The 15,753-nt window shown below is 38.3% G+C and overlaps 1 protein-coding gene across 1 annotated transcript in view; it reads left to right on the top strand.

The window, feature by feature from the left end:
- Positions 1 to 15,753, top strand: part of LOC127236585 (collagen alpha-1(XIX) chain-like) — a 107,905-nt gene that overhangs the window by 40,950 nt on the left and 51,202 nt on the right. Inside the window, exons 5-7 of the mRNA XM_051204295.1 lie at positions 7,781 to 7,904; positions 9,509 to 9,784; positions 14,302 to 14,382. Of these exons, the coding sequence (XP_051060252.1) occupies positions 7,781 to 7,904; positions 9,509 to 9,784; positions 14,302 to 14,382 (481 nt within the window). The remainder of the gene's footprint in view (positions 1 to 7,780; positions 7,905 to 9,508; positions 9,785 to 14,301; positions 14,383 to 15,753) is intronic.

Raw genomic sequence — 15,753 nt, 5'->3', positions numbered from 1 at the left:
GAGTAGTCAGTAAGAAAGTAACGTGAACAATATATTTTTAAAAGGAATAAAACGGCACTAGAGAATAAAGATTTAACACAAATAAGTAATGAAACAATAAAAACACAAAGTAAATGGAAAACAAACAGCAAATGAAAAGTATAAACCTTGTCTTAATGAAATATATATTAATTGCAAATATTTATCAAACTGATAGAAAGCATGGTACATATCTATGCACTATTTAAGACAGTTATACTTTATTTTTCAAATTTCAGTAGAAATAGTTCATTAAAAGTAAGAGAAGAAGTATGCCACTCAATCTGAATTAAAAGATTGTTCTAGTCTATAAAGACTGTTATAGCAGCTATACAAATGTTGGACAAAGTAGACTTCAAGGAAAGGTTGTTTTTATAATTCACCATTTTGTAATCTTAATGCTTCAAAAAGTAATAGCATGATCATTATATATACAACTAACAACACAAACCTAAAATAAGCAAATTCTAATAGAGTTGAAGACAGAAATGGGTAATTCAATAAAAAAAAATTGTAGAAATCTTCAATACCAAATGTAATGATTAATGAACCACTAGGAAATGGAAAATTGGAAGTCTATGAGATAACTTATTCTAACAGTTTGCTGGAAGACTTTCCTTCCTGAAACAGAAGAATAAAAATGCTTCTCAAGTGTGCATAGAATATTGCCCAGGATAGGCCATGAATATATTCTAAAAATTTATATGTTTCATGTTCACATTAAATATGTTTTCCAATTGTAATGGACTCAGATTAGAAAGCATCAAATATACATCCAATGTAAAAACTTCTGTATGTTAAATACCTTGCATTTAAATAACCCTGGGCCAAATGTACTAAGGATTCATGAGTAGAAGACACAATTTTCCAAAATTTACCCACTAGGAAGAACTCAATGCTTCTAAGACCATCTTTAGCATATTCTATAAGTTGAATACCACACACCCCTTCATACTGCCCAGGGTCACTAGACTGAGAGCATGAGTTGAGAGACTCTGTTAGAAATATTGGAAAAAGCACAGAAAATATAGCCAGACATGGAGACCTTGAAGGGAATGGGAATAACAGTCTAGAGGAGAAAGCTATATGAATGAGGAAAAGGAGACAAAGACACACAGACAAGAAGTAATGAAGACAAGCTCCTCCCACCCTGGCTATGGAAGCCAAGCTGGTGAAAGTCGATGAGATCTAAACTGTTATCCTTGAACATACCCGTGAAGTCCACAGGAGGAGAGACTGTATCTGATTCACATAATTTCTAAATGTGGATTTAATAAACGTCTAAGGAATGGAAATAACGATGGAAGTACCACCCATAAAGAGAAGGAAAATGAGGAGTATTAGAGGCACACACCTGTAGTCCCAGCACTTGGGAGGCAGAGGCAGGAGACCTATGAGTTTGCAACCGGCCTGGTCTACAAGAGCTAGTTCTAGGACAGGCTCCACAGCTACACAGAGATACCCTGTCTCACTCACACTCACTCACCCTGCTAAAAATGAAATGATTTAGTAAGCCTAGAGATAGAATTGGCAGTGGTCTAGGGTCTGTGACTCCGAGAAAGGGTATTTTAAGACATCTCTCACTACACCATCATGGCTATATTCCTTTCAACAGATCACTGAGAATCTCCAACAGCTGCCATCTTGCTTTGCTCTTCATAAGAATTTTAAACTAACTTTACTTTCAACATTAGGTTTTCCATTCACATCACGTAGTTCTGATTTTGGCCACCTTAACCTTTCCCTATTCTGAACCAATTTATATCACTTAGTTGTTAGATCACTTCTCTGCTCTCGACCAGTTTGAAGAAGAAACAAGAGCAAGGCTAAGGGCCTTCCTTTTGTCATCTTTCAAAGCTTTAAAGTGTTCTATAACAGATGACAATTCAGCTGATGACGGTATAATTCCAAGTTTACTAACTGCTACTCACTGTCTTTGTTTGGCTTGTCTATGATGGTCTGGGCGGTATTTAGGAAAAGTGTGATTAATTGCCAACTTTAATAAATAAAAATAAATAAATAAATAAAGGAATCTATTTTTAGATATAACTCCAGATTTTCTCAGCTTTTGGCTTCTTTGGAAAAATTGGATGATGTGGCAATACTGAATCTATGTTCCCAGATGGTACCAGCTGGCTGGTACTTTTAACAGCTGTCCCTGTAGATGGACTGGGCTGTTGCCTATAGTCCTCACAAATGTCGTCTGTAAGGACCAGTGTCACTTACTATTATGAACTCGCTGCTCTGTTTTTTATAGAGAGGCATAAGAATTTGTAAAATATTGTATATTCATAGTTATTTCATAGTTTTTGTCAGAAAAAAAACCTGCCAAGTTCAGTTAATTTATTGATTGGGTTATATGTATTGTCTACTTCGCACAGGCATTGCTGTAGATGCTAAGGACAAATCGATGAGTGGGCTAGACACAAGCATCCAGAGAGTTTACATTCCAGTCTTCCCGACAGGAACCTGTAGCCACTGTGATTTAAGTCTTAGTTTATATTAACAACAACAAAATATGCCAGTAGTCCTAGAACCTGAACAAAGAGTGAGAACAGTAATTGAGAAGAGGGTAATAGGCTAGCTGATCGCAGTAATGTTAGAACCGAGGGGGGAAGCAGGTAAGGAATGAATGGATGGTAAAGATGCTGACAGATGGAATGCTCATGTAGTTTGGTGAGTGAATGACAGGCTGCCAGTTGTACAACCAGGTCAGAGGAAGTCTGATTTATAGCGAGAGAAGACATATTTTGCAAAGCAAGCTATACGATTTGAAAACTGACACAGAGAGGGAGGAGTGATAAGAAAAGGGGTCAAGACCAGGCTACAGAAACCCACAGAGACAGCTGACCTGAACAAGGGGGAGCTCATGAACCTCCAGACTGATAGCTGGGAAACCAGCATTGGACCAACCTAGACCGGCTGAACGTGGGTCTCAGTTAGAAGGCCTGGGCAATCTAAGGGACCTCTGACAGTGGAACCAGGATGTATCCCTGGTGCATGAAAGGACTTTGGGAGCACATTCCCCATGGAGGGATAATTGCTTAGCCTAGAGGCAGGAGGGAGGGCCTAGTCCCTACTCTAAATGACTTGACAGATTTTGATGATCCCTCCTGGAAGGCATCACCATCCCTGTAAGGGGAGGGGGGTATAAGATGGGAGGGGGGAGGGAGAGGGAACTGGGATCAATATGTAAAATAAGAAAAATTAATAAATATAAAAAGGCACATTAAAGATTTAAAAGGAGGTTTATTCTTCAATATGCAAGTAAGTATGTAGGGTTGGATATTAAACAATGGAAAAAATTACAGTTCATTTTAGAAGAGAGAATGCAGTTCTGAATAAAAGCAAGGAGCTGACCTTCAGTGTTGTAGGTGGGGAATATTGGTAAAAAGTAGATCTATATCTCCAGATTGCTAAACCATTCATACTTAAGAGGAATCAGACTCTGCATAGAACAGGGTTACGTGCATGAATTTGTGCATGGGGGTGCAAATATGCCTCTGTGTGTGTGTGTGTGTGTCTGATGAGCATGTGAATTTGAAGACCTAAGCATCTTCATTACCCAATCACAAGGGAGGTGAGGGTCTTACTAGCTAAAGAATTTGAGCCAGAAAGCTTACAGGTTGGCCTCAACAAGAGGGTAAAGACAAGAATGAGCCAGGACACCAAAAATGGGCAAATGAAAAAATTCTATAATGCACCATGAAACTTCTACCTCCTCACCCCCACACTTGCAAAATGCTTATATCCAGGTGAAAATCATTTACCAGGTAAAAACAAAAGAGAATACATCTGGATAAATAATCACCATACATTAGCATTTGAAGAGCCTTGGTGAAAACTCCCAACTAATGTTGGGCAGTGAGGCATGCCCATTGACTCCTCATGCCAAAACAGACAATGCTCTTCCTATTGGAAGCAAAACAGAAAGAATACCAACTATTTTTACATGTGATGAGGGAATAATGTGGGATTTGGAATTTCCTTCAATAGTCGTTTCCCTGTAACCACATCAAAGCTTCCACTTGGAAGTGTGTTTGGTGTTGTCTCTTCAACCCTCATGTGCCCACCTTTGAGGCTTAAATAGTCCCAACGAGAAATGGCAGGTATCTATGCCTAATTTGTTGTTGCTGCTGTGCTTAAGTCAGCAACACTGCTTAAAACAAAACAGTAACTGCCAATAGTAATTCAGTAAAATTTTATTTGATAATGAAAAATATTCCAGAGGAAACAAATATCCCATTACTGGGATATTTTGAGGAAATTAATAAAAAGTTGTTTTCTTTTCAATTAATTAAAGGGATATAATAATGTAGTTGTGATAATGTCTGCTGCTTCTTTTGCTAAACCCTCAACAAAGAAAATAAAGCTAGGTTATGTGTAGGTGATTTTGCCTATTTCTAAGATTTATTTATTAATTTTAATTTCATGTCTGTGAGTGTTTGATGGCATATATATATATGCCCTACGTGATACAGTGCTCTTAGAGGCCAGGAGAAGATGATCGATCTCCTGGAACTGGAGTTACAGACAATTGTGAGCTTTCATGTATGTGCTGGGGATCAAACCCGAGTCCTCTGCAAGAGCAAAAAGCACTTCTAAGTGCTGAGCCATCTCTCTAGTCTTAGGTAGATGCATTTATGCAAATGCAGATGCTTTTAGTAATTTGAATATGTTCAAAGTGGAGGATGTACTTCATTCACCTGTCTACCTCACATCATAACTCAGCAGCATCATTCACTGCAGATCTGTCTTCTTACTCTCATGATCACGTGACTGATGGAGCCCCGTGGCTCCTGCTGCTCCCCCACCCCACCCCAGTATCACAAATGAGCATAGTGCATCACATATCCTGACCCACAAATGATCAAGCTCAGCAATTCAACTCTGTTCTGCTGCTGTAATAAACATCATAACCAAAAGTGATGGGGAAGAAAGGGTTTACTTCAGTGTTCAGGTTCCAGTCTAAAATCAGGGAAGTGATCAAGAACGCAAAGCCAGAGAGAGATTACAGCAGCAACCGTGGAGAAATGCTTCATATTGGCTTGCTCTTAGGCTCACAATCAGCCACCTTTTTTTTTTTTTTTTTTTTTTTTTTTTTTTTTTTGTAGTCCAAGCCATCCCACTGAAGGATGGCATCATCCATGGTTGTCTGGACTTTTCTATGTAAATTAGTAATTAAGAAAATGTCTCAGACTAATGGGATGGAAGCAATTCCTCATCTGATGTTCTGTTTTCCCTGATACATCAAGTTAACAACCAATGTTAGAAACAAGCCAGTTGGTACCAAAGAACTGCGGTTTTGAACCATGAATATAAAATCATTATGAACAGTCTCAAACATAGCCTCACTAGGTAAAAGAAGAAACACCACAGTCAGCACATTTTTGACAATGAGAAATAAGTTTGCTTGTTTCTTGGCATGGAAATCCGTGCTTCAGGATTTGATGGATTCTTGGAAAGCATTTCTTCATCCTGTTCATGGTGGAAGTGTTTTTCTCCTAAAAGTTGCTGAAATGCAAGAAAAAATAGTAGTTGGTTGGCAAGCAGTCCAGTGAATACCACAGACGAGGCAAAACGTGATAGTGCAACTTGTTGAACTTTTAGAATGTTGACTATGCAATGAGTGATCAAGCATGGTCTTGAATTGTGCGCTTTCTGATGAGCTATGGTGGTGGCAAACATTGCGATTTTGGTACCTGTTATCAGATGTTCATACCCCTCATAGGTAACAGTTTCTCCAGAACTCAGAAAAGTTTAGTGGATGAGTCTGGAGAAGACTACCAAACAGCAACCATAACATTTTTGGTGCCATTTGGCTTTGTAAAGATATTTGGTACTCATCATTGATCATCACTGGTTGTTGTATACAACCTCATTTGTCCCTCATCACAGTCTGATTGAGGAATGGTTTGTTGTTGTGTAGAATAGAAGATGGCAGTTCAAGGGGACATTTAAATTACTACATACCTACTCACAGAACTTTTTGCCCCTCCACATTGATTAGATGTTGAGGCAACATTGAATTGAGTCCACGTTGCATTTTTTGTTAATTTCTCATGTACTTGTAAGAGCAACTTAGATGCTTGCTCTCAACTGGTTATCACCAACTCCCGAGGGCTGGTCACTAAGCTCCTCCTCTTCAAGGCTCTTCTCTTACAAAATTCCTTGAACCACTGTGCACATATGTTTTCTAGCAGTTCCTGTGTCAAATGCATTGCTGAAGATATAAGTTGTCTTCATTGCTTTATATGCCATTTTGAATATGAATAATAAAAAAATCACCTGCATTTGCTTTTTGTCTAATATTATTTCCAAACTGTAAGATAGAAAGGGAATAAGGATCATTAGCAAGGAAATGTAGGAAATGCACATTAAATGGTGTAACATAACTATATTTATTAAAATATACATTCACATATTAGATAGCATTTTAGCAATATAAAAACTTCAATTAGTTTCTCACAATCGGTAGTGAGATAGATTCTGTATAGATAGTTTCTCACCAACTTATATACATTCTCCTTAATATATATCACCTTCCCACTATCATAAAGTCAAAACTCTGTTAGGCTGGGAACTTTGTCACACATACACATACATGTATCCATATAAATAGATCTATAGGTATATACGTGGATATTCTATTTAAGAAAGTAAGTAAATTAACACCTTAAGCAAGTACATCTTTTCCATATTTCTTTGTAAATTATCTACCACATGTGACTCTGTCTGACACACAGAAAAAAAAGAAAATATCAGTGTTCTCCATAGTTGCCTGGTGGTCGGTGCCTCGATTATTGCTTTTAGTAGAGCTGAGTATAGTATTCATAGTTAGTAGTTAAGTAATTAAGTGCATGATGCTTTGTGTATGACAGCTTCAAGTCTGTTTGTCTTTAAGGGACATACTTTCTTACTTAAAAAAAAAAAGAAAAGAAAAACAGTATTACAATATTGTAGAGTTTTCCCCATCCAATGAAAAGAAATAAACACATTACTCATTATCTAATGAAAATTAAATTCAGCATATGTGGATCTGTATATTGTGAAATATGTTTTTGTTTCCTTAAGCTTTTACCAAGGCCAATTTTTTGAACTTGAGATTAAAGTAGATGGATAATGGGGCCATGTTTTGGTGACTATCATCTAGAGAGATTAATTTTTCTAAGGGAATAAAAATAAAGCTAAAACTCATTTAATTTAGTGTCATCATAACTTACCAGGAAATCAATACTAAGAACTTATCTTCAAGAACTAAATATAGTAAAATGTCTTCAGGAAATATTCATTTATTATTATTTTTAAATTTATTATTAATATTATTTATAATCAAAGTTTTTTTGAAATTATCTCCCCTCTTCTCCATCAAAAACCAACAAGGAAACGCACTTTCGTTCTGATAAATCACTACTGTCCGTCTGAGTGCAGTGGTCTCTGCGCTCATCTGTGTTAGACAGACACCACTGTAGACAAGAGCATAACATAGTACTATAGCCTACCCACTAGTTTACATATCCCGTCCTTATAAACACCATACCAGATGATTAGAAAAAGGAGAAAATGAAAATTAAAAATCACATAGACAATGCGGACATGACTGCTCCCACATCTCTAACAGCTGAAAAATGAGTGAATAATAAATTATAAACTCATTGAGAGTAGTTGTGACTGAGAGATCACATTTCACAGAGTTGCAGTAGGATTTCTTCCCTGGCCACCTTCGGTCTTCCCACAATAGTTATTTGTTTTCTTCCCATAGTAAGATATTTCCCAAAGGCCTTCCTGAGGAGTACTCCGTAGCAGTCATATTTCGAGTACGAAGAAGCACCAAGAAGGAGAGGTGGTTTTTATGGCAGATTTTAAACCAGCAGAACATGCCACAGGTAAGGTGCCAATATGTTTGATTAGGTCAGGTGGGTGTACCCAAATCTGGGAACAGATGTAGTTAGTATTCAAATTCTATGTTGTTTAGAGCAATCATCAATAGAGAAATGCAAGCATTATAAGTAGGATAGCCTTGATGGTATCAGTGATGTGAGACTCTAGTGGATGAGAGGTTTGTGGTTTTTTTTTTTTTTTTTTTTGTCTTGACTTAAAGATTTACTTTTATGTGTATAAATGTTTGCATATATATATATATATATATATATATAGAGAGAGAGAGAGAGAGAGAGAGAGCAGAGAAGTCATAAGAGAGCTCAGGGTCCCCAGAAACTGGAGTTATACACAATTTTGTGTCATCAAATGGGTGCTGAGAATTGAATCCAAGTCTTCTGCAAGAGCAGTTGGTGCTCTGAGCCACTGAGCTATGTCTCAAACCGTGTTTTTATTTAAACTTAGAGATTCATGTTTTATATGAAGACAGAGCTGATTTCCTTTTGCAGAAACTTATTGAATGGCTCCATGCCTTTCACCACTAGTATTATATATTACTCTGACACTTAAATACTTGTTTCATCAATAAAAACAAATATGGGCCATATGCCTTATGCCAAAAAGTGATAAGAACAATAAATTTAGGGCTGGGGAGATAGCTCAGTGGGGGAAAACTTTTGTCATGCAAAAATAAGGACTGGGGTTCAGGTCCCCAGCACCCACATGAATGCCACCTATAAGTCCAGTATTCATGAGGTAGGAGATGGGATCTCCAGAGCAAGTTAGCTAGCTAGCTAGCAAGACTAGTCAAGCAAATGAGCTCTGGGTTCAAGGGAGAGGCATGGCTCCACACAGAAAGTGGAGAGCACTTGAAGATGACACCCAGTGTCAACTTCTGGCTCCCACATTCTTGAGCACATATGTGCATCATACTTGCACACACACTCGTACTCCATATGTAGGAACACATATACCCAAGCATGCCACATACACATACACATGCCAAAAGGAAAGAAGAGATTTTAAAAAGCTCTTATGGAGCAGGAATTCCATAACGGAAGAACGCTTAGGTGAACTTATAGAGCAGAGTGATGATACTGACAGAAGTGTGATGGAGATAGAACGGAGGCAGAGAGTGCAGATCCAGGAGACCTTGTGGAAATGACAAGGGCGCCCAAGTGGTGATGCAAGGACCCCAAAAACCTCAAAATTAATTACTACCAGCATGCATTTGTGTTCATTTCTATCCATAACCATTGGATGTGCTTAGCTTTGGCTGATCTTACTATTAACACAGGTCACAATGTTATGATGGGATGATCATTTAAAATGGAATGCATGTCATCTACAAAATATCTCTCTTTGCCATGAAAATTATTAAGGGTTTACAAGGTCTACGTCAGTTTTCATGTGAAAAGGAATGCACAGGATGCTCCAATGCAACACACGTGCAGCAAGGCGCTTGACCCTTTGTATCCTCCAGTCTGTCTCACGTGTTGAGCCAGATCTTCGGTTATGCCCTTATATACATGGGACTTTGATTTGAATGCTTTACTAATTTTGAACACTGAATTCCAAGCCATACTCTGCATCTTCTTATTCTTTTTTTCAGATTTCTATAGTGATTGATGGCACAAAAAAGGTGGTAGAATTTATGTTCCGAGGTGCTGATGGAGGCTTGTTGAACTATGTTTTCAAGAATCGAGAACTCCGTCTTCTTTTTGATCGTCAGTGGCATAAACTCGGCATCGGTGTGCAATCCCGAGTCCTTTCTCTCTATATGGATTGTAACTTAGTTGCAAGTCGGCACACAGAAGAAAAGGACTCTGTGGATTTTCACGGAAAGACAGTTATTGCTGCGCGAGCTTCGGATGGCAAACCTGTGGATGTAAGTGTAACAGTGATTCTAAGAGGGTGCTTCATCATCCCTAACTAAGTTAAAACAAAATATCTCACTAAGAGTGGCTTCCTGGGGCTGGGGGGTGTAGATCTGTAGGTGGAGAGCTTGCATAGCCTGCATGGCACATGGGGATTGATCTCCAGCTCCATATAAACCAGGCAGGGTGGTTCATGGTGTGTGACGCCAACCCCAGAACTAGAAAGGTACAGGCAAGAGGATCATTCTCAGCCACATAGTAAATATAATGTCATCTGGTCTACATTAAGACCCAGTGAAATAAATAAATAAATAAATAAATAAATAAATAAATAAATGAGGGGGAAGGGAGGGAGGGAAGAAGGGAAGAAAGATTAAAGAGAAGAGAGAGGAGGAAGAGAGAAAGAAAGAAAGGAAGAAGGAAGGAAGAAAGATAAAAGGATAAAAGAAAGAAGGAATCCATTTCTTCCTTTAATGACCTCTTTCTCATCAATGCTTATACTGTCATCAGATATATGAAGAATATTTATTCCCAAGTCTATTTTCACATATAATTATGTTTGATTTTCAGCTGCATTTTCCAGTCAGCAAATTTAAAATAACTGGGTCATGCCTTTAAAAACTAAGATTATTAAGAGTAACTTTTAGTTAATAAAATGAAAATAAGACACAAATAAAGTATAAGCTTGGCCAAGCCTTTATGCATTAAATTAAAAAAATATTAGAACACGAACTTTAAATGGTTCCAGACTATCTGATGTTTTCACTCAAGAACAATAGGCAATTCGTTCAAGCAATTCTTTTGCATTTTCCACAGCTTACAATGTCTTTCTAGAGGTCCTTTGGACAGAAATACAGTCATTAAATCTATCAGTGGCTCATTTGGATGAAGAAACAGTTAGAAAAACTCAGGTGAAGCTAAAATGGTATAGAGTTACTGTTGATTTTCTTGCAAAATAAGGCCTGCAATCTTTAAAGAGTGAGATCTGTCTAAACTTAATAGCTAAATATTTCCTTATGGGTAAAATGGTAAGAAAGTCTTCCAAAATCTGAACGCAGATTACCAGGAATAAACAAATGTCAATGCTGTAAACACAAAGTGCTGACAATGAAATTGAATTTCAGAAATAAAGTTTTGTGCAAAAACACATTTCGCAAGAAAGGTGTATAGACACAGATACATAGTCAAGGAAACGTGACTTTTAAAGCCTTTTTCTGTTAGGGAACTGGAGGTGAACACATCAGAAAGAAGGGACTGTCAGGACCTGTGGTCAGGGATGATGGGGAATACAGGCAGAGCACGGCAGCCTGTCCAAGGGATGTGTTGGGGCCGCAGGGACAGCTCACTGGCTTGAGTCAGAATCCCAGTTTGGATCCATAAATTTGGCAGTATCTTTGCTTACAAAATGGACTTGGTGGAGTTGCTTATTGTAACAGTGTAGGATTTGCACCATGGTTCAAGACTGAGGGTTCTTGCGATGGTACTGGAGAATGGCATCAGCATCTGCCCATTTGTGTTTTTTTAAAAGATACAGCCTACATATTTTAGCTGGATACAAAGTTTTATTTTCTTTTATAGTTCAAAGTTATGTTGTAAAAGATATTAATAATTAACAAATATGCATGTTATTGCCCATCCCATCACTTGAAAACATGTTTATTTCAAACGTAGTGCTCATTACATTTAGCTATGCTACATTCATGAGTGTTTTGCTTGCACATATGTATATGCACCATGTCTATTTCCGGTGCCTTTAACAGTCAGAAGGAGGTGTCAGATCCCCTGGAACTGCAGTTAAAGATGGGTATAAGCTGCCATGTGGGTGCTGGAGTCAACAAGTACTCTTAACTGCTAAGATATATCACCCGACCCCCCAAAGTATAGTCTTAGTTTTCCTCTTTCTGGTGGGCGAATTTGATATTTATCGTCTTTTGGTCAGGGACATACTGAATTCCTAGTAACAGTTACACGAAAACTTCAGCATCTATTCTTAAATTATCCTTTGAGAATTTTTGTAAAATCCACTGTATTCATGTGGTGCTTCCAGTGCGTACATGGGTGTAAAGTCATGTACAGAGGCATGGGTGGTCTTTTGGAGGCCAAACCCCTGAAGAAACTAGCTCTATTTAGTACCATCAGCTGCCAGTAGTTCCTTATCTAGGGGTGGAGCTTCATGGGGCAGTTAGGGTCCCTGTGAGTTCATGTATGCAGCAGCCCCATCATGCTAGAACACGGGTCATAGCACTCCTCAACATGTGGTCCTTACTATATTTCTGCTATTTCTTTCATGATCATCCCTGAGCCTTGGGACAAGTTTGGTTTAGATGTCACATTTAGGGATTAGCCCTCCACACTCACTTATTTTCTGCAGTTTGTCCTGTTGTGACTCTCTTACGATCCAGTGTCCGCTACAAAGGGTTGATTAGGGTTGAGAACGGCACTCATCTGTGACTGTAAACATAAGTACTTAGTATGAAATTGTAATCCTTTAGAATTGATAATCTCTCTTAAGTAAAGTAACACATATGCAGTGCTGAGCACTGTGTGACACGTGGTATGATTTCAATACACGATGCGTATGATTGGGGGGTTAGTGTGTGATGTATTCACATGTGGTTCATGCATTTGGGAGTGCAGAGGAGTTTTCTGTGCAGGCAGATATGAGGGCAGAGCAGGATGCTGGTGTCTGGGATTCTTTCTTGATCATTCCCTGCCCGGAGACAAGATCAGGGCAGATCTTATTGCAGGTAGGTCTTGTTTCAGGTAGGCTTGCTGAGCATTGAGCATCCAGGTCCACCTGTCTCTGCCTCTGATGGTAGAAGTGTATAAAGACAGGCACAACCATGTCAGATTTTTCCCCCCATGGGAACTGGGAATTCAAACTCAGGAGGTCACAATGACAGAACAGGTGCTCTTACCACTGAGCCCTCCTGCCAGGCCCCTCTTGCCTGATATTTTGATAACAACGTTTGAATAAACCAGTTATAAGAAACATTAGTTAATTATAATTTTACATCTTTATTTTGCATAATGTGTATTCTATCCTCAATATTTCATTAGACTAAGTAGGTATGGTACTTAAACTAAATGAAAACTCTTCTCAATAACCTTTGTAAAATGCTGCTAAATATAAATTGCCAAGTCTCATCTACTTCACATTTTTGTGTCACCCACAGACCTGAGGCTGCTCATGAATCCACAAATTTTCTATGTGCCAATATATTTTGTTCACATCAGTATTTTGGCTGTGTAGATAGGATGGGGGCAAGTTGAAGATCTACAGCTAGCCAGATGTCTGTTTTCTATGACCACAGATAAACTCTGACAAAGTCACAATTTGATTTTTCTATACAAAATTCTTATTTATTAGCTTCAAAGTAACTTCAAATTAATTTCAAAGTATTGCATAACCAAGACCTGTTATGTGGGCAATAAAGCGCCCTTAAAGAAGGGGAAAGAAGAAAGGAGAGAAGGGGTGGAGAGGATTAAATCTGACTCATGCCATACAGCAAGCCTATGTGTTCTTATTTGTTAACTAGATCCTAAAATTCACAACCATATGCTAATTTCAAAGCTCCAGCCAGTGCCTGCTGTTATACAGTATTACTTACTATTTTAGAATCTAGGAGTTAAAAAAGCATTTACCATATTGATACTTTATCAACAGTAAGTACTGTTTACCATTTCCTAGACCAATGTTCTGATCTCTCCATTAAAGGTGTCTTTTCCATGAAGTACTTTTCATCTGGCTAAATGCCAAAAAAAAAAAATCTTCTGCAAATAGAAGAAACTTTTATAAAAAAAGACTGTGAATCACTTGGTTTAGTGCTATTGATATGAGATTTCTCTGGGTAGTATAACCTGTTCTGGAGGACCACGTATAACTCAAGTTAGCCTCCGGGTAACATTGCTCTTGCAGCAAAGTCACCCATGTTAGCATTGAAGGCAGGTGTCACTGGGTTTGAGCCTTTCTCAGGATTGTACTAATATAAAATCAATAGGCTTCATGCAGACTGCATTAAATGTAGGTTTTAAAAAAAACTCAATCTCTTCTTTTATTTTACTGGGGATGGCACACTTACTTCATATCTCAATAGGACATTGGGACCTAAAGAGAACCCTTTTCCCATTTCATGTTCACACCTTTGATCACCTTCCTGCAAAGTTTTACTTATAAGTATCATTTTGTAAAGTATTATATTGTAGCACATAGCAATATATCTGTAATTAGGTATTTGCCTTTATTGTTTCCTTAATTCAACATTTTATTTTTATTGCTTAAGACAATTAGCTAAGCTTTGCAACCGTTTTCATTAACTCATTTCCTGTCTGGGTATCTTCCTGTGTAGCTGACTGGTTCTCAAATGATCCTTAAAGTAATAAATCATAAATTGAAATTTGACTCTATAAACATGTATCCATCATTTATATTAACTTTACTATTGTTTCTACTTAAATTGCTATAGTTCATAATGCCTAAATTTAATTCTCAAATCCAATGATGTGTGTTGCTACTTTCTCTTCACAGATCGAACTTCACCAGCTCATAATCTCCTGCAGTGCAAACTTTTTAGCTGAAGAATCATGTTGTGACATAGCAACTACTAAGGTAGGTTAGTTTTCTAAAAGTTGAAACACAAATGCTAGTTAACTTTTAATTCATGGTCTGTAGATTCTATGTACGGGGCACTATGAAGCATCTCCACTGAATCTAGGTGAATAATTTATTCCCAGTAGGGAGCCCTTCTAAGCGCCTGTCCAAACTTCAATGACCAGGTTGTATACTGAGATTTGAGGATGATTTGCTCCCTCTTTGGACTCAAGAGAATTTACATCTTCCCCCTATACCTTTCGCCCTGTTTCATTAGAGGCCTCAGCTGATTGGAGGTGCCGCCCACGTTAAAGTCACTCTGTTCCCCTTAAGATTAGTCAACCCGTCTGTTTTGTCTAGTTTGCTTTGTGACACATTCCGTTCCTTTCTTCTTTTCCCCATCATTGCCAACTCCACTTTTTCCTTCTGCCTAGCTTTCACAGCATCAAGGCAACTGCCTTCCTAACACACATCTTTTTCCTAGACAGTATCCCTAGCATGAGTCTCTAAACCACTGAATTCTATGTTCATTTCTTTCTTTGCAGTAAATATTTGCATATAACCATGGATCTAGTAGACACTTCACTAAGGGAAAAGACTGTCTGACATGAACAGAGTCCCTACCTGGTCATCTTATTCTCGAGTCCTAAATGATTCCCTGTTGGCAACAAAATATTGACCCAGTGGATTAGTCTCCCGTGTTAAATATTCTCCACCTTGCTGTATAACCGTTACTCCCATATCCATGTACTTCATTCCAAGAAAAAAAAAAAACAGTGCTTCCTGCGTTTCACTGTAGTAGTCATCCACACCATTGCATTTTATGAATATATTATTTGCTTTTAATTTATTGAAGTACAAATTAGACAGCGATGACGGATTTACTTTCACACTCTTTTACACCTAGCATGTTGTTAGCCAAAGATTGTCAGAGTATGCCTTCCTCTGTTTTCCACTGCTCTGATAAAATACCATGACCAAAGGTGACTTATGGGAGAAAGTGCTTTTCAGCTTATGGCTCCAAAGGAAGAGTCCACAGTGGCAGAGGGGGAAGGTATGCCTGGCAGCAGACAGCTAGAGCTGGAGCAGGAAGCTGAGAGAGCACATCTTCGGCCGCAAGCACAAAGTGGAAAGGATGAACAGAAAGTAGGGCAAGGCTATGAACTCTCAAAGCCCTGCGCACTAATGTACTTCCTCCAGCAAGGCTGTACCACCACCTCCTCAAACAGCATCACATACTGGGGACCAAGTGTCGAACTATTCTAGTCCTTCGGCATCATTTCTCCTGTAAACCACCGTACAGCAGGACCTCTTCATTTGCTGACTTGTTAGCTACAGAGTAAAGGCTGTGAAAGGAATAAAGACTCACCAAAAGAACACCGGGAAAAA

This window comes from Phodopus roborovskii, unplaced genomic scaffold, assembly GCF_943737965.1.
Source record: "Phodopus roborovskii unplaced genomic scaffold, PHOROB, whole genome shotgun sequence".
NCBI classification, from domain to species: domain Eukaryota; kingdom Metazoa; phylum Chordata; class Mammalia; order Rodentia; family Cricetidae; genus Phodopus; species Phodopus roborovskii.
This window is presented reverse-complemented; position numbering and strand designations above follow the sequence as displayed.